Consider the following 25,122-nt stretch of genomic DNA (forward strand, 5'->3'; position numbering starts at 1 on the left):
CCCTACTTTTCCCATTTTGGAATGACGTCATCCTTCCCTCCTATTCCCACCACCCTTCCGCCGCCGCCGGTCTCATCCTCCATGACCTTTTCCCCAAAGAGCCGCCCCCTCTTCGCAACACCACTTCCACTCACTGCCGCCGGAATCTCAGACATTTTCCGGCGACCGCAGCCGCAAGCGTATGATGAAAAACCGAGCCTCCGCCGCTCGCTCCAGAGCTAGAAAGCAGGAAACTACCATTTTTTTCAACCCTCCATTTCTTTTTTGCCTGCATTATAAAAGCGACCTTCATTTTGAACATTAACCACTCTACCATTAGGCTAACACATACACACTGAATATGATCATTCCATGGATTTTTCTTTATTAGCATATATGCACGTGATCTTTCAGAAAAAATCATAAAATAAGTTAGAGCTTTTCATGTTTTGATAATTTGTGTTAGTGCTTTTTATTTGTTGTGTTAACCTAATTTGCACTTTGGATAGTACATTTAATTTTGATAAAGTACTTGAGCTCTGATTAAACAATGAGATGAAACAAGTTGTACGAGACTGATAGTATTATTCAATGTCCATTTTTACTGACAGGCATATACGATGGAGTGTGAGTCTTTTGCGAGAAGAGAATGCCAATCTCAGGAAACAAAAACAGCAACAGGTTTATATATATATTTCGTGAAATGTACAAAAAGAATAATCAAAGCATGGTAGGTTATTAAATTCTTTAGTTAGTTTATTTATGTTTCTTCTCGGGCCATGACCTTTATAAAAAAAAGTATTGAACCAAGTCATATATTGGTAATTGGTTTGTTCCAATCTATAAGAATAACTGGAATAAATTGACTTTTTTCATAATACAAGATTTGAACTTAAGTTTAGAAACGAATAGTACTATGTATTGTAAAAACTTGTACTGAGTGGAGTTAAATTTGAGAGGTGTGCATAGGCTAGGCATAGCAGATGGTGAGAAATGTGGAGAGAAGAGAATTATGCATCGCACATCATCTGCCCCATTTTAGGAATTAAGTAGGTAATTAAGTTGTGATCCATAGCTGGTTTGAAATCTTTATGGAATGTTTCTGTAGATTAGAATGACAATGTTTATTTTGATTTTGTACTATTTCGGAAGAGATCGTCTAATTTCCGTATTATAGTATTGCATTATGAATTCGATACGAGTATGATTTCATCAGATGATACATTGCTCTATGTTCGATTATATATAATTAATTAAAAGACCACATCACACACAAACACACAAATACTTATTAGGAAGTCTACCACCATTATATGAAAAATAAACATTGCGTGTCAGCACAAATAAACCTTAAATCACACGCGAAGGAGCAATTTGTGATTAATTAATTTTCCCACTTAAATTAGGCATTGACAATTCTAAAACATCAAACATGTTTTTCAAACACTTACTAGAATATGAAGTCATGAACTATCCATATCTCTACATTTAAAACTAGAAATGGTTATATTTACTTTTGTGTATTTGGAACATGGATATATATAGATAGAGAGAAAAAATGTACTTCTATTACCTATTTATACAGATACCGTTCTCATTTAATTCACATTAATTTATTTTCTACGTTTAGTTCGATTTCATATCTAAAAATTATTATTCTCATGATTGATTCTGAAAATTGTAGAAAACTCCAAGCATATATTGTTTATTTATTTGAAATTTTAATGGAAAAAAGAATAAATTAAGATTTATTTTATGTAATTTGTAAAATAAATAACAATTTTGAGTATTAAAAACAATTTAAATATAAAAAACAATACTATCATTGATTTAACAATAATGTCAACGGTCACGGCTCAATTAAATAACTAATCCACCTAATTTATTAATTGGTTTGCAATGCTAACGAGTGGAGAAATCCACTGATTTTAGATGGAGGATCAATTTTTTCTTGAGGAAAAAGATTGTTTATTAAATTATAGAGTTGACCAAAACAGCTAAAAATAAATATAGTTGAAATGAGGCGAGTTTTAATAAATCGTACTCGTTTCTAGCTCAAGGATTTCGGATTTCGGATTTCGGATTTCGGATTTCTACGTCTCCGTCGAATCAATTCCTCTTTCGCAATCCAGATCCTGATTAATTCTGCACTCGATCACCCATGGCGGGGAAGGGGCGGCAGCACTACAGCAGCGCGCCGCGGCGCAAGACGGCGTCGTCCACGCTGGTGCTGTACGGGCTGATTTTGTTGTCGTTGCTGATTGTGATTGTTTTGGCTTTCGGAATCCTTTCCAGCAGCACCAATTCAAAGCATAAAGCGCATGACCTCAGCGTCATTGCTCACGATTCATTACACGGGTAATTCTACTCAATTCGCCAAACCTCAATTCTGATTTGTTTTTTTATTTGAAGTTGCGATTTGATGATTTGTGCGATTTTGATTGTTTCAGACGTGATGGCGATGAGGAGAGCAAGGATCAATGGGTTGAAGTTATTTCCTGGGAGCCGAGAGCATCTATTTTTCATCACTTCTTGGTGATTCTCTCTCTTATGTATCGGAATCGAAAGTTTTAGCTTCTTATTTATTTAGATCCGTCGTTTATGTTAGGCATGCACTTGTTAATCCTGTAAATTCAAATCCGTATACTCTGCAGGTCTGATTTCATTGGTTTTAATTCCATGTTTTTTACTGTCTAGTATACATTAGACAATGGAAGTAGGTTTGGTGTGGGTTATTTTTGTGAGAGTAAAGTATAACTGGTTGCAATTAATTGTCTTGACTATTAAATCTTGAAATTGGTGTTTGAGGAAGATCCAATTGGCATGACCTGTAGAGATTTCATTCAGCACACAGATTACCGTTCATATTTGTCAGGGAAGTTTGTTTGCTGAAACATATTCATATATTTCTTGACAGTCAAAAGAGGAATGCGAATATCTAATTAGTATTGCTCAGCCTCATATGGAAAAGTCAACTGTTGTCGATTCTGAAACTGGAAAAAGCAGAGACAGCAGGTTTGCCTATTCTAATTCCTTTCTTTTTATCAAATTGAACTCATTTCTTACTCATTAGGCTGAGTTATTGTGTGATTTACCTTTTTTTTCACAGAAAAAGAAAAAGCCGTTGCCAGAGTTATATCACAATGTTCAAATGTATTCTGTCATACGTTGCTCTATGTTATTCACATTGCTTTCTCATAAAATTACCTTCAATACGGACTTTACTTGTCCACTTTACTAATACCAGATTGTATACCGTGCATAATTTCTTTATGAAATGAACACAGCTTTAATAACTATTCGGAGAACCTACTGGAAAACCACCAAGATCTGGAATAAATATTGAAAACATTGAAACAGTTTTTTTTTTGTTGGAAAAAACTTAAATTTAGGGATCAAGCAGTGGACTGCATCATGTCTTTACGCTCTGGAAATATTATTCAAGTCACCTTCATAAACTAGTCTGCCCGTTTCCTGTGTATGTTTAACATTACTCAAAATGCGCCTTCCACAAGATTACCTTTGGATAAACATTACCATGCGACTTTCTGACCTTTTACCTTAATTTCATGTGCATAACATAATTGTGAGATCCTATTGAATCTTGTTGTGTGTTTTTAGCAGTCTTGTGACATGTGAGATCCTAAAGCTGAGCTGATCTGCTCTTATGTAACCCAACCAGCTTTAATCCTATTTTACCTAGCCTCAAATTCTTGCCTTCTGTGTAAGCAATATTTTCCAGCCTTGCCTTTTTGGTGTACTCACCTCCAGCCTCCAAAGTACCTGGTCATACTTCTAAGCCGACTAAAAACCAATAGGAATACTTGATCTTATTCTGATTTCCAAAAAATTCCAAAAGCATTAATAGTTTTCTTTCTAGCAATTAGGTACTTTTCTGATCCTTTCACAAATTCTGCATATCAATCTGATTATTCATCATATACTAATCAATAATCATAGCTACATGCTTTTCACTTACCATGTCTTATGCACCACCAAGAAGGAAAATTTAACACATACTATACATACTATTGTGTTCTTTCTTGATTTTCGTTTGAATCTTTGTAGAGTTCGTACAAGTTATGGAACATTTCTGGCGAGAGGACGTGATAAAGTTGTTCAGAGAATTGAGAAAAGAATTGCTGATTTTACATTCCTCCCTGTAGGTATGCAATATGCATTGAAAAGTTCATGTGCTGAAATCAATTTAGAAATCTGGTCATTAGATTACAAGTAGTTCTGTTTTAATCATATTGGATCAGTGACACACTTCAGTGTCTTTTTCTGTCGCCAATACTTGTGAAAGGTAGTTCTATGTTGCAATCAGATTGCAGATTGCACTATAAATTTCTTGCCACCATGCTAGATAAACTTCATATGGACTATTATGGCATTGGGAGCTAGGGAAACATTCTTAAAATCAATTTGAGTTATTTTTTCATTCAACATTGCCAAATGCAGTTGTTTTTTAACTATGGAGTGCCAAAACCTTTCTGTTGGTACAGATCGTAACCTAGTTTTCATAGGGAAACTTAAATGAATTTGTTTCTAGTATCATATGTATCTGCAATTAGAGAAGAAAGTAAATACTTTTTCCATTGGCAATTGTATTGCATCAAATTCTATGTTTAATCGTTTGCTTAAGTTATTTTGTTGTTTTTTCCCCTGCATAAAAGATCTTATGTTGCTTAGGCCTTATTGTATTTAATTTACTGGATATACATGCTATGACTTTCTATAGATTCCCTGGGGCTTTAAAACAGATATCCCCTACATCACCTGTGAAATGTGGAAGTATTAATGTATCATCAGTCTCATTCCATGTATTGTTATTCACATTTTGGGCTTCGCATATATCATTTTTTTTAATCTGCAGAGCATGGTGAAGGCCTTCAAGTTCTTCATTATGAACCTGGGCAAAAGTATGAGCATCACTACGACTATTTTCTTGATGAATATAACACGCAGAATGGTGGCCAACGGATTGCCACTGTTCTAATGTACTTGTAAGTGGCTTCTCTATTTCAGCACTAAAGTATATGTGCAAAATTTCTCTCTTCTGAATGTTCAATGTGAAATACAGATCAGATGTTGAAGAAGGAGGTGAAACTGTATTTCCTGCTGCAAAGGGAAATTTTAGCTCGGTACCCTATTGGAATGAGCTATCTGAATGTGGGAAAGAAGGACTTTCAGTTAGACCAAAAATGGGCGATGCGCTACTTTTCTGGAGCATGAAGCCGGATGCAACTTTGGATTCATCAAGTTTGCACGGTTAGTTGTGGTTCAGACAAGTAGTTTTAGTGTTCACTTAAGTATTGATCTTTTCGATATATCCCCTGGCAGTTATCTTCTCTTCTATGATGCATTATGTTATTTAATGGAGTAATAAAAAAACATGCTTCTGGTCTTCTTCAGGTGGCTGTCCTGTTATTAAAGGGAACAAGTGGTCTTCTACAAAATGGATTCGTGTTCATGAGTACAAGGCCTGATTCAACGCATCATCATGCAACTGGTGACTGGTGGTGAGCTTCAATATTTGGATGTTTTGTTAATGTGCCATTTTACGTCAATAGCAACAAAATAGAACTAATGTGTCATGCTAAGTTTCAACTTTGGATATGCAAGATGGTTCTTGCAGTTGGCCAAATGAGTAATAGATGCAGATGAAAGTTTTTTTTATGGTTATACTAGTTTTTAACTTATAAATAGGTATATATCCTTGTTAACTTTAGCGTAGTTGCACTTAAGAGAGAAAATTAACATTTCAGCTAGTCCATAGGATGTTTTTTCACATGTTGATTGGTTGCGGGTGGACTTTAATCAGGTTTTTCTGGTATCCATGAGGTCTAGCCAGTACAGGTTGAAATCCTATTTAATCGTTCTGAATTTTCTAATAAACAAGTACTACTTTGGTTTTGTGTTCTTGTTTAGTTTCTTGATTTTACAGTTTCTTTGCAAGTTATTGTAGCATGCAATTATGTTGGAAGATTCTCCTAACCAGCAAAGATGTGGTGTTCATGAATTAAAGGAATTTAGCTTATAAAGCGTAGTGGCTGTTTGTTTTTGTAAGATGTTAACCAGAAAATGACTTTCATTACTGTGTGTAATGTTTCTTTTGTGTACATATGATGATGATGATGATGTTACTCCAATTACGTGAAAACTGTCATCACCATGGTCAATAGTTCATTTGAGTGAAGTTATGATAATCCATTTGATTTGTTGGCAGGGTCGACGATGAGGTTTCAACACTGCGTCTTCTTTGGGAGACAATTTGGCGTTTATGCTGTTGTTATACTTTAATTTATTTTACACAGCTAACCTTTTTTTTTGTGCCTGGGAACACCATAATACCATATGTATAAGGATGTTGTAACAACTTTTTTATATTGGATATGTGCATTTATGATTTAACAACTCTCGGTGGTTTATTCTCTTCTCTTCAACAGCCGACTGACTATAAGGGAAATCATCAGAAAACGTTTCGAGTTTTGTCACAAAACCCTGTCATATACAATGGTACCCTTCAAATAAACTTGATGTCATCATAGTAGCTGATCGGTGAGGATCATCTACACCAAATCCTACACCACCTCCTATTCCACCCCTCACAAACATAATATATTATATATGATGGTGGGGTCTATTACTCATGTTTATGAGTGTGGAATAGGAGATGTTGTAGGAAATATTTTTTTTGTTTTTTAATAAGTGGATCATGTACTCCATCAAGTCATTATATTTGCATTCAAATATAGTATTAATTATAAACTTTTTCATCAAATTTAATTTAAAAAATCAAATACTAATATTTTAAAATTGGGGGTAAGTTATGTGTCTAAATGACTGACAAAAAAAGTATTTATTGACCTAAGAGCATCAGCATCCGCATCGCTGCTCGATGCGGAGGACGGCGTCCGTGCCGCTAGCGCGGCATTGTGCTGTCCGCCGCTGTACTCTTGCCGACAGCACGGCGCTGCTCGAGGCATCGAGCACGTCCGTGCCGCTGAGCTGGATGACGTGTCATGCCGCTGAGCAGGATGTCATTTTAATTTAATTTAATTTTTAAATTCGAATTTAATTAAAAAATCATTTTTAAATTAAATTTTTTTCCCACTTTCCAATAAATTATATCCGTTTTCTCACCACTTTTAATTTATTTTTCAATTTTCCCCCAAAATTCACATTTTCATCCATAAATACCCTCATTTCCACAAAAAAAAAATTCCACTACACTACACAATTCTCATCTAAATTCTTTCATCAATTCTCAATCTTTCACTCTTACTAAAAAACTGTCCGGCTTCGGCGATCACCCCTCCGACTCCTGCGGCTGGAACCACGAATGGTTCGGCTCAACACCATTCCCTAGTCCGGAAATGCAATTCTCGGCCCCTCCTCAAACCTAAGGTTCTCAAATTCCGGGTGGCTACCGGCCTTACCCGGTGGACGACAAAAATGGCCCCGATGGGCGATACGGGTAGGCACCCGAACAAGGATCGGGAGGGAGCGGTGGCACTAAAACTCCTCCTATTCCTACTCCTACTCCTACTCCTCGTAGTGTTCGTGTTCATGGTCGTGCCGGTGACACTCACGTCCGCACCCCGTACACTCCGGGGGAGATGGATAAGTTACTCAAAGCCTATTTGGAAATCTCTGAAGATCCGGAGGTTGGCACGAACCAAAGCGGGGATAGGTTTTGGTTTCGCGTCTCTTGCCGGTACAATGAAAACCGACCGGATGGAACCATCGAGCGCAATGAGAGTATGGTGCGCAATGCCATCTTCAGAGCCAACGAAGAAATCTAAAAGTTCCAGGGTATTACCTCTAGGAAGAGCGGTCGCGGGGAGTGGGATGAGCGAGCTCGACATCATCAGTGCCACCATGGCGACCTACCATACAAACCATTCAAGTACCTCAACGCTTGGCAGGAGGTGCGTGTGCATCCGAAGTATAGGGGAGACGTATCATCCTCCTCCAGCTCCTCCAGCAAACGGTCGAGGTCGGTATCCCTATCCGACGCCGGCGAGGATGAGGTGGCAAGCCAGCTTGCTGGAGCTAACTTGGGTAGCCCCGACGCCGGCCCGAGCAGTTCCCAACGCCGCCCTCAAGGAAGGAAACAACGCCGCTTCCTTTGTGCCACCTCAACCTCCCACCAACTCGTTGTGGACCCTTTTGGCTCAAGTCAATATGGCCGAGACGTCTCACATGTCTTCCGAGCAGCTTGAAGCACATCGAGCAATGATACGAGGTCTCCGACGAACATTGGGGATAGGGCCAGAGAACTAGTCTTCCACATGGTATTTTTTAGCCTTTAATTATGTAATTTTTATTTTTTTAGGATTTTATGTTTGTAATTTTTATTTTTTAGGATTTAATTATGTAATTTTTATATATTTTTTTAATTTATAATTGTAGTTCGAGTATTTTTAATGTGTTTTTATATTGTAGAAATGTCTTTAGCAATTGAAGTATTTAAATTAAATAATGGAATGGTGGGACGTTGAGCATGCTCTTGCGGAAGAGCATGTATGTGGGTGTTGTGCTCTTGGGGAAGAGCAGAAAGTAAAAAATTAATAAAAGTGGGTCCGGGCCAACATCCAAGAGCATGGATGAGGATGCTCTAAAGCACATCGGCATCGGTTTTTAATTGGCGAAAACCCTGAAATGAAAACATATTAGAATTTGGTGACGGATGAAATATAATGTACTAGCTTGCTAAAACATTCAAAACAATGTCGTCTTAGTAAAAAAGTTGGTCCGATTCGATTAAAAATTTGGGTACATTATGCACATGCATTTGGAACAAATAAGATGGTAGTGCGACACACCAACTCATCTAATAAATAAATACATACTACTTGACAATAACTTTAATTATAGACAAACTAGATTGTGCAATTCTTTCGCATCCCGCCTTTCAACCCGGTGAGAAGGCCGATGTCACCCATTCTAACACATACACTTCAAATAAAAAACGTAGTTATTTAAAGCTACAAATTTATGTAGGTATTTCTTTTAGTTTAGTCAAATAATTGAACAAGTTTGTGGATAAGAAGATTAATTAATAAGTTTAGGATTTCACCAACGGGTTGTAACGCAGTTGGTAGTGCGGAGTTGTGGTGACCTTGAGGTCATGGGTTCAAACCCCACCACAAATGAAAGTGAGACTTTCAGCTTTAATCCGCAAGCCCGGTCAAGCCTTGAGGGAACATCATTTTAGGTCCGTGAACTTTGAAAATATCATTTTAGGTCCGTGAACTTTTAGTTAGTATCATTTGAGGTACTTTTTACTATTTCCAAGTTTTTTTAGACGAAAATACCCTCAATACCTTAAAGTGTATATATTTTTAATAAATTTATCATATACTCATAATTTTTTATAAATATCTTTACAATATATTTTTGACAAATTTTCTAAATATAATTTGACCTTAAATATTATCACTTAATTTTGTGACATGCAAGTAAAATTGCTTCTTCAATTTTTTATATTAATTTTTTAATTGAATAAAGAAAATTTCTTTAATAATAAAAAATTGAATAAAGATCTTTTTATAAATATCTTTACAATATATTTTTGACAAATTTTCTAAATATAATTTGAACTTCAATATTATCATTTAATTTTGTGACATGCAAGAAAAGATCTTTATTCAATTTTTTATTATTAAAGAAAAGTTCTTTATTCAATTTAAAAAAAATTAATATAAAAAATTGAAGAAGCAATTTTACTTGCATGTCACCAAATTAAGAGATAATATTTAAGGTCAAATTATATTTAGAAAATTTGTCAAAAATATTTTGTAAAGATATTTATAAAAAATTATGAGTATATGATAAATTTATTAAAAATATATACACTTTAAGGTATTGAGGGTATTTTTGTCCAAAAAAACTTGGAAATAGTAAAAAGTACCTCAAATGATACTAACTCAAAGTTCACGGACCTAAAATGATATTTTCAAAGTTCACGGACCTAAAATGATACTTTGGCAAAGTTCGTGGACCAAAAATGATGTTCCCTTTTAAAATTATGGAAAATGATTTTTTGGCATAATAGCAATACCATAATAGGGTTTAAATAGTAATTTTATTTTAAGTTTGGATTTTGTATACATACTTATTATTTCTTGATATTTTTAGAACATTACAGTCGAATCTCGATAAAATATAATAGTATGTTCTTAACTCATCTATTTAATATTTTAAAGCTATATAGTAGTAGTTAATATTTTTATTTTTTTGTGAAATATTAGAGTTCTAGCTCAATTAAATTAATTTTTGTAAAATAAATAATATTAATTGATAATCAAATAATATTAATTATTTTAGCGTTTCATTCAATTTTGATTCGATTTTCCTTTATTAGATGTATAGCCAATTAATATGATATTAGGATAAATTAATCATAATATAAACTATACTTATGTTAAAAAAAAATATAAAGGCATTATGGCATGGAGACATTAGGTTTCTAAATCACTATCCTAAAATTATTTGTTATAATGGTTAACCACTAACTTTCTTATGAATAAAAGTTTCCAGATAAAAAAGAAGCTTCTTGATGTTTAAAAGTGATTAGTATTCTTCATAAAATTAATTGACTTTCTAAAAAAAGTATTCATGACTATACGACCAGATCATATCTGGTCCGACATTAAATATGTTAGTAGTATTTCCTTTAATACGCAACCCTCCTCTTCTAATTACAAAAGATATCAACTCTGCCACAGACTAACACAATACAATTGTAGTGCCAAATACAAGGGAGTATTGAGTTGAAAAATTGGTCAAGACATTTCGGTAGGAAGTGTAATTAATTCAAGGTGGATTTAATCAGTTTGGAGTTAATGGTTAACTCACGCACACATCTGCTTGCAAGAGAGAGAAAGAGATAAACAAGTTGGGAGTTCAACCAAAAAGAGAGAGATCAAAATTAGTGATAAGTTATGTGAGTTTGTATTTCTCATCAATGTATTTACTTCTTTGGCGATTAATGGACAACAAGTCCCGATTCTTCAGTGGGTAGTACATCCATGCTCTTTGGTGGAGCTTTACTGGCTGCTAAAGGAGGTCCTTGAGAATTTGTAGACCTATTTTTCCAACAATATTTCGGCATCCACCAACAGAGAAACCTATAATTCGACGACCAATGAAACACAACAAAAATTAGTGAGGATCTGTAAAATTATCAAAATAAAAAACACAATCTCTGCCCTTAGTATCCGGGGTTTTTTTTATTGTGGGCCCTGTATCCTTTCGTTTGACATTTCTACTGAAACCTTTTCCACCCTACCCCATATCCTCCATTTATAGCTGGGGGATTCCTTATGATTTTCTAGAGTATAAAGGACACTTATGCATTCTTGCGAATGAAGGTGAGGCATTTCGTGAACCTGAACTTTGCGTTTTGAGCGATGATGGATCATGGATGATCGAGACTTTTTTCCGTACTTGTCTCTTGGGTGGCCATTGTGGTTTTCACATGATGGTAATCTCTTGTATTTTACAAGCTTAGTTGGTGATGAGCTAGTGGTGTTTGATTGCACCATGGGAGAGTTGATGCATCTTGAGGTCAGGTGCTCTTCTATGATTCCGTTTTATCGGAGTTTTACTCAGATTTTTAAGATATTGTGATCAAGTCTTGGATTTGAGTTGCTCTTGTGTAACTCTATATTTCTTTTATTTAAGATCATTTCAGTTGTTTTGTTTGGATTTGTTTTGCTGTAGCTACTCTTGTGTAACTCTATTTATAGGAATTCATTTCTTTTAGTAATTAAGATGAGTTAATGTTGTGTTTGGATTTGTTTTGCAGTAGTTGTGTTTGTGTAATGTAATCTTATTTACTCACTAAATAAATAGCAGAATACTTTGACCCAATTCCACCTTGTTTGTGGTGTGATTCTCTTGCATTCCTAATCATCATCAATTTTCATATTTTTGAACAAAGTTTCCATTTTTATTTAATTTGTTAGTTAAAAGTGGAATTAATGTTTTCATATTATCCTACATAAATTTTTATCATAAGTTCAAAGTCTCCATTAAAGGTCGATCTCAATCAAGTGATGAGCTTTGTTATTTTCATGTAAAAGGAGAGGTAAAACTAGCAAGCGTAAGCAGAGAGTTAGTTTTCCATGCTTGTTAGTTTTGATTTCATGTGTTAATACAAAAAAATTAGGCATTATATTATGAGACTCCAGATCGATTTGGCAAGCTCATATTGAATAATTTATCTGTTTAATGGTGTTTGGTTCGTAACTTCGTCTGACTTTTCATGAACTCATTAGTCAAGGCTAGTCAGTATATAAGTCTTGAGTTGAACTTTTAATCAAGTCTTCAATGGAGCTCAACTGCTCGAGTTTTTTCAAGCCTTTCATAAGCTTTTAATGGCACTCGAGCTTATTACAATTATTTGAATGTCAGAACTGAACTGAACTTGAGGTCAAGCTCCAACTCGAACATGATATTATTGACTATTTCAGGAGCTTAATTCACATGATGTTTGAGCTCGATAATTGGTAGGTTGTAACTGGTAAGCTTAACTCGAACAATAAGACATAAGCTCGAATTGGGACTCGACTCAACTTGTATACTAGAATATAAAAATAATCTATAATCATCTATTTATTTAGGTTCATGGGTACAATATCATGATGCCAATGGTGACTGGTGAGCTTCAATTTCTAGATGTTTTGTTGATGTGATATTTGTCCTCTGTAGCAACAAAATAGCACTGATATGTCGTGCTGAGCACACTCTACTTTGGATATGTAAGATGGTTCTTGCAATTGGACAAATGAATAATAAATGCAGATTAAAGTATTTTTAATGGTAAAAGGTTTAGCTTCTAAATAAGTACCATATATAAGCAAAAAGATAATAGAGTAACAGAATTGCCTAATTGTTGCAACTACTTTGGATCTGCAAAATTATTCGTTTTACAATTACTCCATGTAATATCACCTTTATAACATATGGTTATTCGAGCCAACTGTATAATACAATACATATATTCATGTCACCTATAAGCGCAATACATCATAAATATTGTTCATACTCTCATTAAGAGTGGAGAACGTGATCATGAAAACGATAGCCTCAAGTCACGTCAATGTACTGGGTTTCACGTCGGCGCATAGGAAGAAGCGGAAGATCTCTTTGGTAATCGCATCAAAACGATGCAAGTCCCGCTCTACACCGTTATCCATCTTTACACCCATGCTCTTCATTTCTATTCAAGAAGTGATGAAACATTTACTGAAATAGCTAGTTTACCCCAATATCTACTCCGTATAGGGCTGCTATCGAGATGATAATTCTATTGTATATTAGAGTAAGACGGTAAGTGAGATGATATCGTCGTCTTGTAAAAGGGAATGCAAGACAATAATGGAGGGAACAACATCCTATTTTGTTTCAGCCTTATCTTCAAGTCCAAATCCAGATATTGTAGCAAGCTCTGACAATTGCTTTTCCCCACTCAAAACCTGCAATAGGAATCATATTACCGTGTGGCCATCTCTCTCGACATAAACAAGCAATGAGGGATAGAAAACAGCACATCATTTTCATCTTGATGGTACTGGCAAATTATAGACCCATCGAGAGGTTTAACGGTGAAGGGATAGGCCAGGCAGCCATCCGAGGGATCAGACCAAGTTTAATTAATACAAAACAGGACAAAAGTTTCTTCAAAGAAATTAATCATTTGAGTCCAAGTAAAAGGCAGTTAGACTGCGAGTTTACCTGACCGTCTATTATCCAGGTTGGAAATCCTTCAAGTTTAGCATCTACACACGCCTGGACCATTTTAGTTCCTTTATTTACTCCATCAGGGAAGCACTCCACATAATCCAATATTTTTGCTGCTTCCCTCCCAAAAAACTATCAAGCCAGCAGAAAACAAAAGTTAGTCTGTAAACTGTAAACCATCCAATCTCGAAATTTGGAATGGTTATATTTGGTGATATGAATCATGTGTGCGTCTGTTTTCTCTTGTTTTGATATAAGAAAGTTATAGTACTTATTAGGGTAAATTGCCAGAAAACCATGAATTTTGTTCAAATTCTGGTGTGTTCCGCAAATTTGAAAATCAGCCGTAAAAATCATGAATTTAACATTTTTCTCATTTTCCCCATGGGATCTAATTTGAGTGAAATTGTATCTAATGTGACATCCAAAAAAATTCGGCAAGGACAACACCACCCGTGAATTTTATCATTTTTCTCAACACAGCAAATAACTCAACCATGTCATCAATTTGAAACAAGTGCGCGCCAAATCAACATCATATTACAAATAGGAAATCGGATTTTTCTGGTCATGGGAAAATTGAGAAAAATGTTCAAGTTCATGGTTTCTACGTTTTAGGACTGATTTTCCAAGATGCGGGATATACCAGAAACAGAAACTGACCAAAATTCATAGTTTTCCCAAAAAATTCCCTATTTATTATTAGTATATGGAGGCAGTCGAGCACTGTCTAAAGCCTGGGTGCAACAAAGTTCATAGGCAGGGCCGATCACCAGTAACAGTATCACGTTTTGATGAGTCCTATTCTGTATTGGAGGAAAGTAAAATCACTGCTGAAAATATACTAGTTTAAGCAAAATAATCTCTAGCAGATTAGAAGCGAAATGGGAATCCAATGTTACAACTTGATATTTCTTATTGCATAAAACATCTGACAAGTTGAGACTAAATGTTCTATTTCCCAGAAAGCAAGCAAACTTTTTAATCTAGTAACTTGACCACCCCATGACACATGTTCTGAAGGATGTCTTTTAACTTATGTCTAAGATCATTCTTGTCGTTTTCATGATCTAGTAGTTCTTTAGATACCAAGACCTATCAGAGCCGCAATACAGGCATATCTTGTTTCTGCAAATCCATCTTTTTAAAAACAACAGATAATATTTTTGTCCTAGTAACAACCAATATGAATCAGTTGGAAGTGAAACATAAGGAAAGTACCTCTTTCTGATCAAGACAGTGTGAACACCAGAATGCCCCGTATAGTTTTGCTCCAATTGAATGTAAATGTTTTGCCAGAGCAATGGCAAAAGGAGTTGACTCTTTTGTGATCTCAGTTTCAAAGTAAGGTATTTCAGTCTCCAACATGCTGTTGCACATTTATAAGGTCATATACACAGAATATATTGGCTTTGAGCATAAGGTCATAAAGCAGATTATAGCACATCCCAGAAGTACCTAAGCCAAGTCTAATCACTACTCAATATACGAAACTAACTATGCATCCAATGTAAGAAAGCAACATTTACAAGTGCCCAAGGTGCACATTTTAGAACGAATTAAGAAAAACTACAATTTGGCAACCTAGAGGAGCAAATCTTCAAGTAGATGATCAATTTACTAGGAGGTCCAAAGTTTAATCATTAGAAACTTCTCAAGTGAGTTGGTCATTCTTTTGGTCTTTTTAAATTTTCAGACTTGATATCACAATGATACAGGAAAAATCTTGCTTTGGGGTCAACTCCACACTCCACACTCCACACTCCTACCACAAGGTCGCTGTACCACACCTCAATTACAATCACATCACTTGAGAACTCAGTTACCTTGATGAACCTGGTTGGGCAGTATTATAAGATGCAGTCAACGCAATAACCACCAAGCTAGCTACAGATAGCTGTAAGCCGAATAATTTTTGAAGTTCTTGCAGTCCAAACCTCTGCAATTTGGACCCCAAACATTCTTGTAATTTAATAGAACTAAGCAGTTAAAAAGACTAAGCATTTTACTGGCGACAAACCTTTATCGTTATGAAGAATAAGCTGAAGGACAATGTTGCAGATGCCAAACAATATAAACATGACTCTCCAGCAAACTCAGTGCTCAGAATGTACAAGAAATATGCACTAGCAACTGCCATAGAGGTAGTTATTCCAACTAAGATGATCTCGTCATTAGATTTTCCAGTATCAAATTTCCTTTTCTCCCTACCCAATTGTAAGCCAAGGTTTGCAACTAAACCATATGCTAGCATGCCAAACAATGGCAGAGGAACACCTGGAAATAAGAGAAAACGAAAACAATTTATATTTTACAGAGACTGAAAAGCGATCAACACCTGTGTCAGAGACAGAGACTGCGGGCAGCCAACATGAGGCAGCAAATAAGTTTTCATCAGAACATTGCTAAAGACACAATTGTTCTAACATCAGCATCAGCTGACATGCTGAGAAAGTGGGAGTGATACCAACAACTATATGACTGACATATAAAATGAAGTTAAACTGAGTGTCAACATACTTGCTAGCAAGAACATATTCTGCTGGTATGATTGGTAAGCAATAAGATTACTAGAGAAGGTTTACATACGTTTACAATTTACAATCAGAGTCTAATTAACACATACTTTTTTAGGTTTTCTTTTAATTTCACCAACTCAATCAATTCCTAATTAATATTTTCGGAATCATAAATAATGATATTCATTCATATAAATTGGAGGGTAAGTACTATGCGTATGAAGGAGCAAATATACATTAACCTGCAATAGAATTTGGGGAACCTACAAAAAAATTAATATATACTCCATAATGCAATAGAGATGGATAGAAGTTGGTAATATATATTATTCCTACTCGTCAAGCACTTGAAGCCCTTACATAAAAGAGAATTCTCAGTCATCTCAAATGTCTCAAAATCATAGGATTTCTTCAACAAGTTTCAGACAAAGAGAGTGAAAGCATGGGAGTTCACGCATCTGGTCCTAAGTCTGATTCATTTTCATCTCAGTAAGTAGAACCTTTCAACCTTTATATTAAACATAAAATAAATGTTGTCAACATTTGCTTAGTAAATGTGGCATGATCTCATCAGAATTTCGATTGTAATTGTTTCGTAAATGTCCCAACACTTTGTTCCCACAGTCCTGTCTAAAGCCTTTCACATTTTCTAGGCAACCTCCGAAATTGTAATCTTCTATAATTGCCACTCACGCCAAAATACAAGCAAATTATGTCATACCGCAACAGTACACCAATATGTAACAGATTACACGAATCTAGCACAAAACCAAATCGAGGTTAAATATTACCAAAAACAGAAGAGTAATCACTGGTGAGGATGGTGGTGCACGAGCCTCCACCCGTAGGGCAAAAAGCGTCGGAATTCGTGAGCTTAAGGTAAGTCAAATACGCCGTCTCCAGCAATCCAATTCCTCCAAGAGCAGCAATCCATTTATACGCCGAAACGTCCGCATCGTCGTCATCGGCACCGGCAGCAGCAGAAGAAGATGGAGATTCCGACGAAGGCGATGGAGCTGTTTCAGGCTCCGATTCTGCAGCCTGCTTGCTACGTTCCGACACGCAATTCACCTGAACCAACACGTGCCCTAGCACCGGAACTCTTCTCTACCAATTCGAAATCAATTACAAAGACTAAATTAACCGTATTGCACGCAGGAGAGAGAAAATAACAGAGGCGCGGGAAAAGGAACTCGTCTGACCTTGAATTGGGGGAGCGAAGTCACGGGGAATGAAGTCGGGCAGAGTGATGATTCCGCGAATTTTTGATGATGATAAATGCTCGTAAAAATAAATCACGACACAGAGAATTTAACGTGGTTCGATTTACTGAGGTAAATCTACGTCCACGGGGAGAAATGGGGGCAGGTTTGTATTGCTTGATCTGCCAAATACAGCTTACAACACAGACTTGCTATATGATTGTTTCTCTAGAGAGATTCCAACCCTTTTCTACCAGATCTAAGTTCTATTTATACATTGGACTAAGATCGTGGCTTACATCATCACTCTAGGTCGTGGATGTCGTGTAGGTTATGGCCTAAGATCGTGGGTGAAGCGTAGGTCATGGCCTACGATCGTGGCCTGAACTGACATCACGTGGTAGTGGGTGTGTTGGACATCCTGTATGGGTCCACTAACTCCTTGTTCGGTCGAATACCGAGACCGAACTGCTTTGGTTGCCGATCTGAGAGTAGAGCTTGATGCCGACCTGAGAGCAGAGCTTGATTGGTTGGCTTTTACCGAGCTGTAGGCTGAGGCCGAACTCTTTGGTAATGCCGAACTCCTCCGAACTCTTTGGTAATGCCGAACTCATACTCCTCCTTGGGCTTTGGGCTGATGGGCCGTCACTGCTGTTGGGCTTGTTTAGTTCGTACCCCATCACTAATTTTTGATGATGATAAATGCTCGTAAAAATAAATTACGACACAGAGAATTTTACGTGGTTCGATTTACTGAGGTAAATCTACGTCCACGGGGAGAAATGGGGGCAGGTTTGTATTGCTTGATCTGGCCGAAGAAAGAAGAGAATTGGCCTGCATAAAAGCAGCCAAGTACAAGGAGCAAGTAGCCCGGTATTACAACCAAAGGGTGAAGAAGCTGCAATTTCAAGTGGGAGATCTCGTCTTGAGAAACAACGAAGTAAGCCGAGCAGAAAAGCTGGGCGAACTCGAGCCCACATAGGAAGGTCCATATCGGGTGTCAGAAGTCCTCGGCAAAGGGTCTTAAAAATTGACTCACGCGTCAGGAGCACAAGTACCCCGAACATGGTACGTTTCCAACCTCAAGAAGTTCCATTTGTAAGAGACAGTCCGGTCAGTCAGTCTTATGTGTTTTCTTTGTTTTTTACTTGTTCTTGTCTCTATGTGCGTTGTGTCTATGTGAGTGTCGTCTCTTACAAATAAAACTGAGGTATCTCGTTCTTCAAAGGCTGATCCCCTTTTTAGAACATACAAGCCAACGATTGTGCGTCAAAGCTTCTAAAGAGGATACAAGACCACAATTCAGCTTAAACAAGCAGTTCGTCTGAAACGAGCTGCAACAAGCCCACGATTGTGCGTCAAAGCTTCTAAAGAGGATACAAGACCACAATTCAGCTTAAACAAGCAGTTCGTCTGAAACGAGCTGCAACAAGCCCACGATTGTGTGTCAAAGCTTCTAAAGAGGATACAAGACCACAATTCAGCTTAAACAAGCAGTTCGTCTGAAACGAGCTGCAACAAGCCCACGATTGTGTGTCAAAGCTTCTAAAGAGGATACAAGACCACAATTCTGCTTAAGAATCAAGCACTTCGTCTGAAACGAACTGCAACAAAAGTCCGATTCTCGCGATAAAACTTGCCTGAATTAGGACAAGGGAAAGTCCAATCCACGCGATAAAACTCGCCGAATTAGGACGACCAAGTTCGGTCAAAGCAGTTTACCTCATAAGACCGAGGACGACCATGTCTAGTCAAAGAGGTTTACTGCATAAGACCACTTCGGTTAACTGGGAAAGTCCGATCCACGCGATAAAACTCGCCGAATTAGGACAAGGGAAAGTTCGATCCCGGCGACGAAAATCGCCAAATTAGAACACAAAGACGAGTCCGGTCAAAGATGTTTATTTCATCAGACCAAAGACGAGTCCGGTCAAAGATGTTTATTTCATCAGACCAAAGACGAGTCCGGTCAAAGAAGTTTACTTCATAAGACCGAGGACAAGTACGATGAAATTTTTTCGCTAAGCTGTAAATACACAGTGTTAGAAGCGAAAACAAAAACAAAATTTCATTTTCAAATCTTGTTCGGCACACAACTCCGCTACCCTACAAAATGGCGTTACGCTATTACAAAGGACTATTCTACTGTCCAGGGTTGCTGAAGTTAAGCCACCTATCTGCAAAATCCTCTGGAAGCCGATTTCGGTTGTTCCGAGCAGATGAAGAATAAGCAGGTCGACGAGATGCTATCCTCGACCCAACGCCTCTTCCCCGAGCTCGAGAAGTCCTAACACCTCGGCGATGAAGAGTCTCTGCAATAAGCATCTGCTGATCTTGCTCGCTCATAGTCACAACTCCTCGGCGAATTTCAGTCCGTCCCTGTCTTGACGATTCCGGTTGCTCCTGAGCCCGTTCTCGTCTTGACGTTTCCGGCTGTTCCGGAGTTCGTTGTTGGCTGGGAGTAGGATTTTGAACAAGGGAACCAGAGGTTTGATCTGGAGTGCGAGCATCTGTTGGCGCGATATGCCGAAGGAATCTTTCTATGGAGGGGCGCCGAGAAAGAACAATGTTGTACCGAGAAGCCCAGCGCCGCAATGATGTCACGACTTGTTGGCAAGCCGAGCTCTCCAGCGCATTGTTCCTCCGGAGTACATTATATTCCTCCCACAGTTCGTCAACTCGACTCTGAGCATCTGATATGGTCATTCCCCCGCGCACACGGATGTAATCCTCGTACGCAGTCCTCTCAGCGATGGTCGTATTCAGCTCGGCCTCCAGATCATTCTTATCGGACTCTAAGTCCTTATTATCGGCCTCCAGCTTCACTAAACGAGCCAGAAGCTCGTCATTCTTCGTCTGATCGGCTATAGCTCTTTTCTCAGCTTCGTCTAAAGCCGAAGAGTACAGCCGTTTCCAGTGAAGTATCTCCAGCTCCTTGAGAGTTAAGAATACAAAGCAGCTACGTCAGTTCGGCATTTCAGCTTACCGAGCAGGTAGTAAACCACAACAGGAGTAAGAGAGTACGAAAGGCTATACGAAGACACAAGAGCAGAAAGAAGAATTTTTTCATTCATAAGAAAAAAATTTTTCTATACAAGGAGGGCTTCAAGGCCATTTTACATAAAGGAAGAAACTAAACTAAGAGAAGGGAGACGAAATCATACTTCGCTAGCTTCGTCTCCACCTTCTCGGTGAGGTTCAGCTTCCTTCTCATCTGCTTCAGCTTCAGCCTCTGCCTCCTTGCTCTCCTCAGCCTGCTCGGCGCCACCGTAGCCGATCTGCTGCGTCTCCTGATCGGCTTCCTTCTCCGGATGCCCGGCTCGCTCGACTTCGGCCTCCCGCTCCAGCGGCTCGGCCTCACCCTCTCCGTTGTAAGTCGAAGCGGGTGAAACGGGTCCCACGGAGGCAAAGATAGCCTCCAGGTTCTCGTCCCGATCAGCTCGACAACTCCGGACTCGGTCTGCAGAAAGCAGGACCGAGGATGAAGCGAGCTCCTCAAGGAGCGGCAGATTCTGAAGCCGAGCTGCTATCTCTCGGCTGTACAGAGGCAGCACGACATCGGCCCCCTGCTCGCCCTTATCGGCAATTAGCCTTACCAGGCTACCGACAAAGGCCGAGAACTGGCTGCTCAAAAAGAGTTTCTCCGTGTAAACACGGAGAGCCTCCCCTTGGGCAACCACGGCAGCAGCATCGCTCCGCTTCGCCTGCTCTCGCTGGATGACGAGCTGGTTTTTGGCAAACTGAGCTTCATCCTGGGCCGAAATCCTAGCAGCTCTGGCCTTCTCAAATTTAGCCTCAGCCTGTTCGGCCCGATGACAAGCAGCCGCCAACTTACTCTGCATCTCGGCATAGTCATTGGACGCTTTGGAGAGTTCGACGGCGACGAGCTTGGAGAGCATATCGTTCCTCTGAAAATGGATAAGGAAAAAAGTCAACAGAGGGCACCAAAAATACAGGACAGAAGCCAGGCCAAAGAATCAAGAAGACAATTCACCTCGGCGAAGTCCGTGGGCCATAAAAATGGCTCACAGATATGCTCCGAAGGAGGCGCCAAGACCACGTCTTTCTCTGGCGCTCTCGGGGGTTTCTGGGTCCTCCCCTTCCTACTTGCCGAAGTCGACTCCGGCTTCTTTGGACCCGAAGAGGTCTTTTGCCTCTTGGGATTCTTCTCGGCATCAGGCGCCGAGCTGGTAGCCTTCTCTTTCTCCGGCTCCTCAAGCTCGGAGGACTTTCGGATAGCCTTATTCAGCATGAACACTGCCAAAAAAGCAAGAAAACAAGGTTAGTTTTCTTCGCTAAAGCAGTAGAGCATAAAGATAAAGAGAAATCCTCACCCTCGGCCTCTTCGTCCGAAGACGAGATATTGAACACGAGGTCGCCCTTGACGAGCTCAGTTTCCGAATACTGTTTCCTAATCATAGGAATCTTATTGAGCTCGCCCTCGAGCTCGGCCAACGGTTCTAACCGAGGATGGGGAATCACGGACTTCGGCCTTCTCCAAGGAAAGCCCGGAGCCGAAGTCCTATTATAAAAAAAGAAACGGTTTTGCCATTTCGGCCACTTGGTTTTGCAGAAGGCCCTAAAAGGCTGTAAGGGGATCAAGTAAAACCAAGATCCCTTCCTTTTAAACTGGAAAAAATTAAGGATTGCCCTCAGAGACAGATCCTTATCTAGCCTACGCAGTTCGGCAGCAAAAGCCGATAAGTGCCTCCAAGAGTTCGGAGTCACCTGACCTAAAGGGAGTTGAAAAAAATCAAGAAGCTCTACAAAAGGTGGGGGAAGAGGAAAACGAAGCCCGCATTCTAAGCAGGCTTCGTAAACGGTGGCATAACCCTCCGGCGGGTCGTTAGCCCTATGATCATCGTCGGGAACCACCGCCTTCCCCCCAGGTAAAAAATATTTCTCGTGAAGGGATATCACAGTATCCTTACTCAAGATACTGTGAAAATACTCTACGGTCTTCTCCCCGGATTCTTTCCGGCTAGAAGACCCCTTATCCCCTTTCCTACCGCTACCCGACACCGAAGAAGAAGAAGAAGACATTTTTCTTACTTTTTGAAAGTGAAGAAAGTCTGAAGAAGCTCTTGAAAGCGGAAGAAAATTTCTCGAGAAAGAGAGAGTATAGAAGACGCAACAGCAAAGATGTTCAAATGAGGAAGAAAGAGCATATCTATCAGATTCGGCGAAGATTTCAAAATCGTCGCACCGTTTCGAATCCCACCTTTTCAGGATTCAACGGCCGGATTTTACTGTCGCTTTTAATGCAGTCACATGTCCTGCCCGTGAGAACCAGGAGGAAGCCAATCCATCCCATAGGTCGGGAAAACAGCCTAGGGATAAATCCACCACCAGTTCTCATGGTGGAGGAACAAGCCGCTCCAAAAGCCGTCACACCGAGTCTTCCCAGCAGCCCGATTTGAACGAGGCTGTCAAGCTGTTTTTGGCGGAAAAGCAGGAGGAATTCTTAACCTTCCTGCAAAAAAAGCCAAAAGCAGCCGGGGACAAAAACGGCGGATTCTCCCTCTCCCTCCATACGAGACAGTCACTACCGCAGTAGTGTCATGTCTTCCAGAAGAAAGAATCCTCGGTACCGGAATCACAGGAGAACTCCATCTCCTCCATACCGAAGAAATGTCGGGTTCGCCATGTACGGAGTATTGAGGACTCCGTTCTCGGACGATATTACCCGAACTCCCCTTCCACAGAACTACCGAACTCCGTCGATAACCTATGACGGACTCGTGGATCCTCATGACTTCCTGGGACGCTATCAGTATAATATGGCGAACCAAGGTCTCAATGAGGTCCATATGTGCAAGCTGTTCCCCGAGCTGCTCATCGGGAACGCCAGAAGGTGGTTCGACAGCCTTCCTCAAGGCAGCATTAGATCCTACCGAGATCTGATGGATGCTTTCCACAGGAGGTTCTTTCAGAAAGCGGAAGCCCGAAATACTTCGGCTCAGCTGCTTTCTATACGTCAAGGTCGCGACGAAAAGATCAGCGACTTCCTGACGAGATTCCATAAGGAATGCCTACAGGTAGATAATCTCAATGATCTACTTGTCATTTCGGCATTCCAAAATGGAATCCTGCCCGGAGCTCTCTACAGAAAGCTCGTGGAGTGCGGTCCGCAAACAGCTCAAGAGATGTGGGACCTTGCGGACAAGTTTTCTCGTGCCGATGAGGCAGACCGTCGAAAACGGTCTTTAGACAGCTCATCTAGAGAAGACAAAAAGAAGCCCGGTCATAGCGATCAGAGGCATCCTCGCCGAACACCTTCTCCACTAAAGGAGAGATAGCGGTCATCCGAGGTGATCGAAAAAGAGCAAGTGTGTTCGCAGATTGCGCTTAAAAGTGCCGAGCAATCAGTTCGGCACCATCAAGCATAGCAATCACAGCAGCCGGAATCAGAGGCCGGCGAAATGACCGAAGTCACACCGGAGCCGAACTACATCTGGCCGAAGAAAGAAGAGAATTGGCCTGCATAAAAGCAGCCAAATACAAGGAGTTAGTGGACCCATACAGGATGTCCAACACACCCACTACCACGTGATGTCAGTTCAGGCCACGATCGTAGGCCATGACCTACGCTTCACCCACGATCTTAGGCCATAACCTACACGACATCCACGACTTGGGGTGGTGATGCAAGCCATGATCTGAGTTCATTATATAAATAGAACTTAGATCTGATAGAAGAGGTGAGAATCTCTCTAGAGAAATAATCATATAGCAAGTCTGTGTTGTAAGCTGTAATTCGCAGATCAAGCAATACAAACCTGCCCCCATTTCTCCCCGTGGACGTAGATTTACCTCAGTAAATCGAACCACGTAAAATTCTCTGTGTCGTAATTTATTTTTACGAGCATTTATCATCATCAAAAATTCGCGGAATCATCACAGAGAAATGGAGTTCGATGGGAAAATAGAGATGATGAGGGCGTTATGCTGAAGAAACTGGTCGACGCCGCCGCCGCCGCCATAGCTCGCGCAGCTGCTGGTGTTAGCGTTTTCCGGCGCAGTGGTGGTTGAAGGTGATGTATGGCGGTGGCGCAGTTAATGTGGGGAGATCGGTTGTTTACAACTGTGTCTGTGCGTCGCTCATTCAGTCAGCACAATCACTAATTCGATATCGTTTTTTAAATATTTTGGACTCTGTTTTGGTTTGGGCAGAATAAACGCAGAGTCAGACTTAATAGAGAAATTTCGGAACAAGAGATTAATTTCATTGACTTTTTAAAATTTGGGATTAAATTCGCTGACTTTTCAAAATATGAGATTGAAGTGCGCGAATTTTTCGAGATAAAGGTTTTTTCATTTTTCCTCTTTTTTCTTCTTCTTTTTCTTATTAATTCCATCACAAAATATATGGATAGACAAAATTACCCATAAAAATTTAAAACCCCGATTATGATTCTGCTCGCATACTGATAATTTGAAACTTCCACTACCAAACCACCGTCCCACCCAACCACCATCCATATCTGATAATTTGGTTCATATTGTAATTGGGGAAAACCAAATAAATTTGTCCATTGAGATAAAGTATTCGATTAAAGAAGGGCTTAAATATTGAAAATAGGCTTGTTAAATTGTAAAATCTTCTACCCCCAACCACCGAAGCTAGAGAGAAATTGGGGTTTCAGAATTAGGGATTCAAATTATCA

At 39.2% G+C, this 25,122-nt stretch overlaps 2 protein-coding genes across 2 annotated transcripts; one reads left to right on the top strand and one right to left on the bottom strand.

Moving 5' to 3' along the window:
- The first annotated feature begins 1,951 nt into the window (after positions 1 to 1,951).
- Positions 1,952 to 6,396, top strand: LOC121747166 (probable prolyl 4-hydroxylase 10). The gene is made up of 8 exons (XM_042141162.1): positions 1,952 to 2,337; positions 2,430 to 2,514; positions 2,897 to 2,994; positions 4,048 to 4,145; positions 4,856 to 4,985; positions 5,063 to 5,250; positions 5,395 to 5,501; positions 6,209 to 6,396. The coding sequence occupies exons 1-7, from the start codon at positions 2,141 to 2,143 to the stop codon at positions 5,466 to 5,468; spliced, it is 870 nt and encodes a 289-aa protein (XP_041997096.1). The 5' UTR covers positions 1,952 to 2,140; the 3' UTR covers positions 5,469 to 5,501; positions 6,209 to 6,396.
- Positions 6,397 to 12,867: 6,471 nt separating this feature from the next.
- LOC121747010 (thiol-disulfide oxidoreductase LTO1-like) lies at positions 12,868 to 24,601 on the bottom strand. The gene is made up of 8 exons (XM_042140987.1): positions 24,361 to 24,601; positions 17,456 to 17,500; positions 17,045 to 17,360; positions 15,755 to 16,011; positions 15,561 to 15,673; positions 14,956 to 15,103; positions 13,729 to 13,866; positions 12,868 to 13,469 (listed from the first exon to the last, which is right to left on the bottom strand). Exons 1-8 carry the CDS (start codon positions 24,436 to 24,438, stop codon positions 13,389 to 13,391), a joined length of 1,176 nt encoding a protein of 391 aa, XP_041996921.1. The 5' UTR covers positions 24,439 to 24,601; the 3' UTR covers positions 12,868 to 13,388.
- Between the last annotated feature and the right edge of the window lie 521 nt (positions 24,602 to 25,122).

Source organism: Salvia splendens, chromosome 9 (genome assembly GCF_004379255.2).
Source record: "Salvia splendens isolate huo1 chromosome 9, SspV2, whole genome shotgun sequence".
Lineage (NCBI taxonomy): Eukaryota > Viridiplantae > Streptophyta > Magnoliopsida > Lamiales > Lamiaceae > Salvia > Salvia splendens.

Excerpts from the sequence above, each read along its gene's own strand:
- LOC121747166 (XM_042141162.1), top strand. The coding sequence starts at position 2,141 with ATGGCGGGGAAGGGGCGGCAGCACTACAGCAGCGCGCCGCGGCGCAAG. Across the intron at positions 2,338-2,429 it reads GCTCACGATTCATTACACGG|ACGTGATGGCGATGAGGAGA; the intron begins GTAATTCTACTC and ends TGATTGTTTCAG. Across the intron at positions 2,995-4,047 it reads GGAAAAAGCAGAGACAGCAG|AGTTCGTACAAGTTATGGAA; the intron begins GTTTGCCTATTC and ends GAATCTTTGTAG.
- LOC121747010 (XM_042140987.1), bottom strand. The coding sequence starts at position 24,438 with ATGGCGGCGGCGGCGGCGTCGACCAGTTTCTTCAGCATAACGCCCTCA. Across the intron at positions 17,361-17,455 it reads CTTCGCTCCCCCAATTCAAG|AGAAGAGTTCCGGTGCTAGG; the intron begins GTCAGACGAGTT and ends TCGAATTGGTAG. Across the intron at positions 15,674-15,754 it reads TATTCTTCATAACGATAAAG|AGGTTTGGACTGCAAGAACT; the intron begins GTTTGTCGCCAG and ends TCCAAATTGCAG.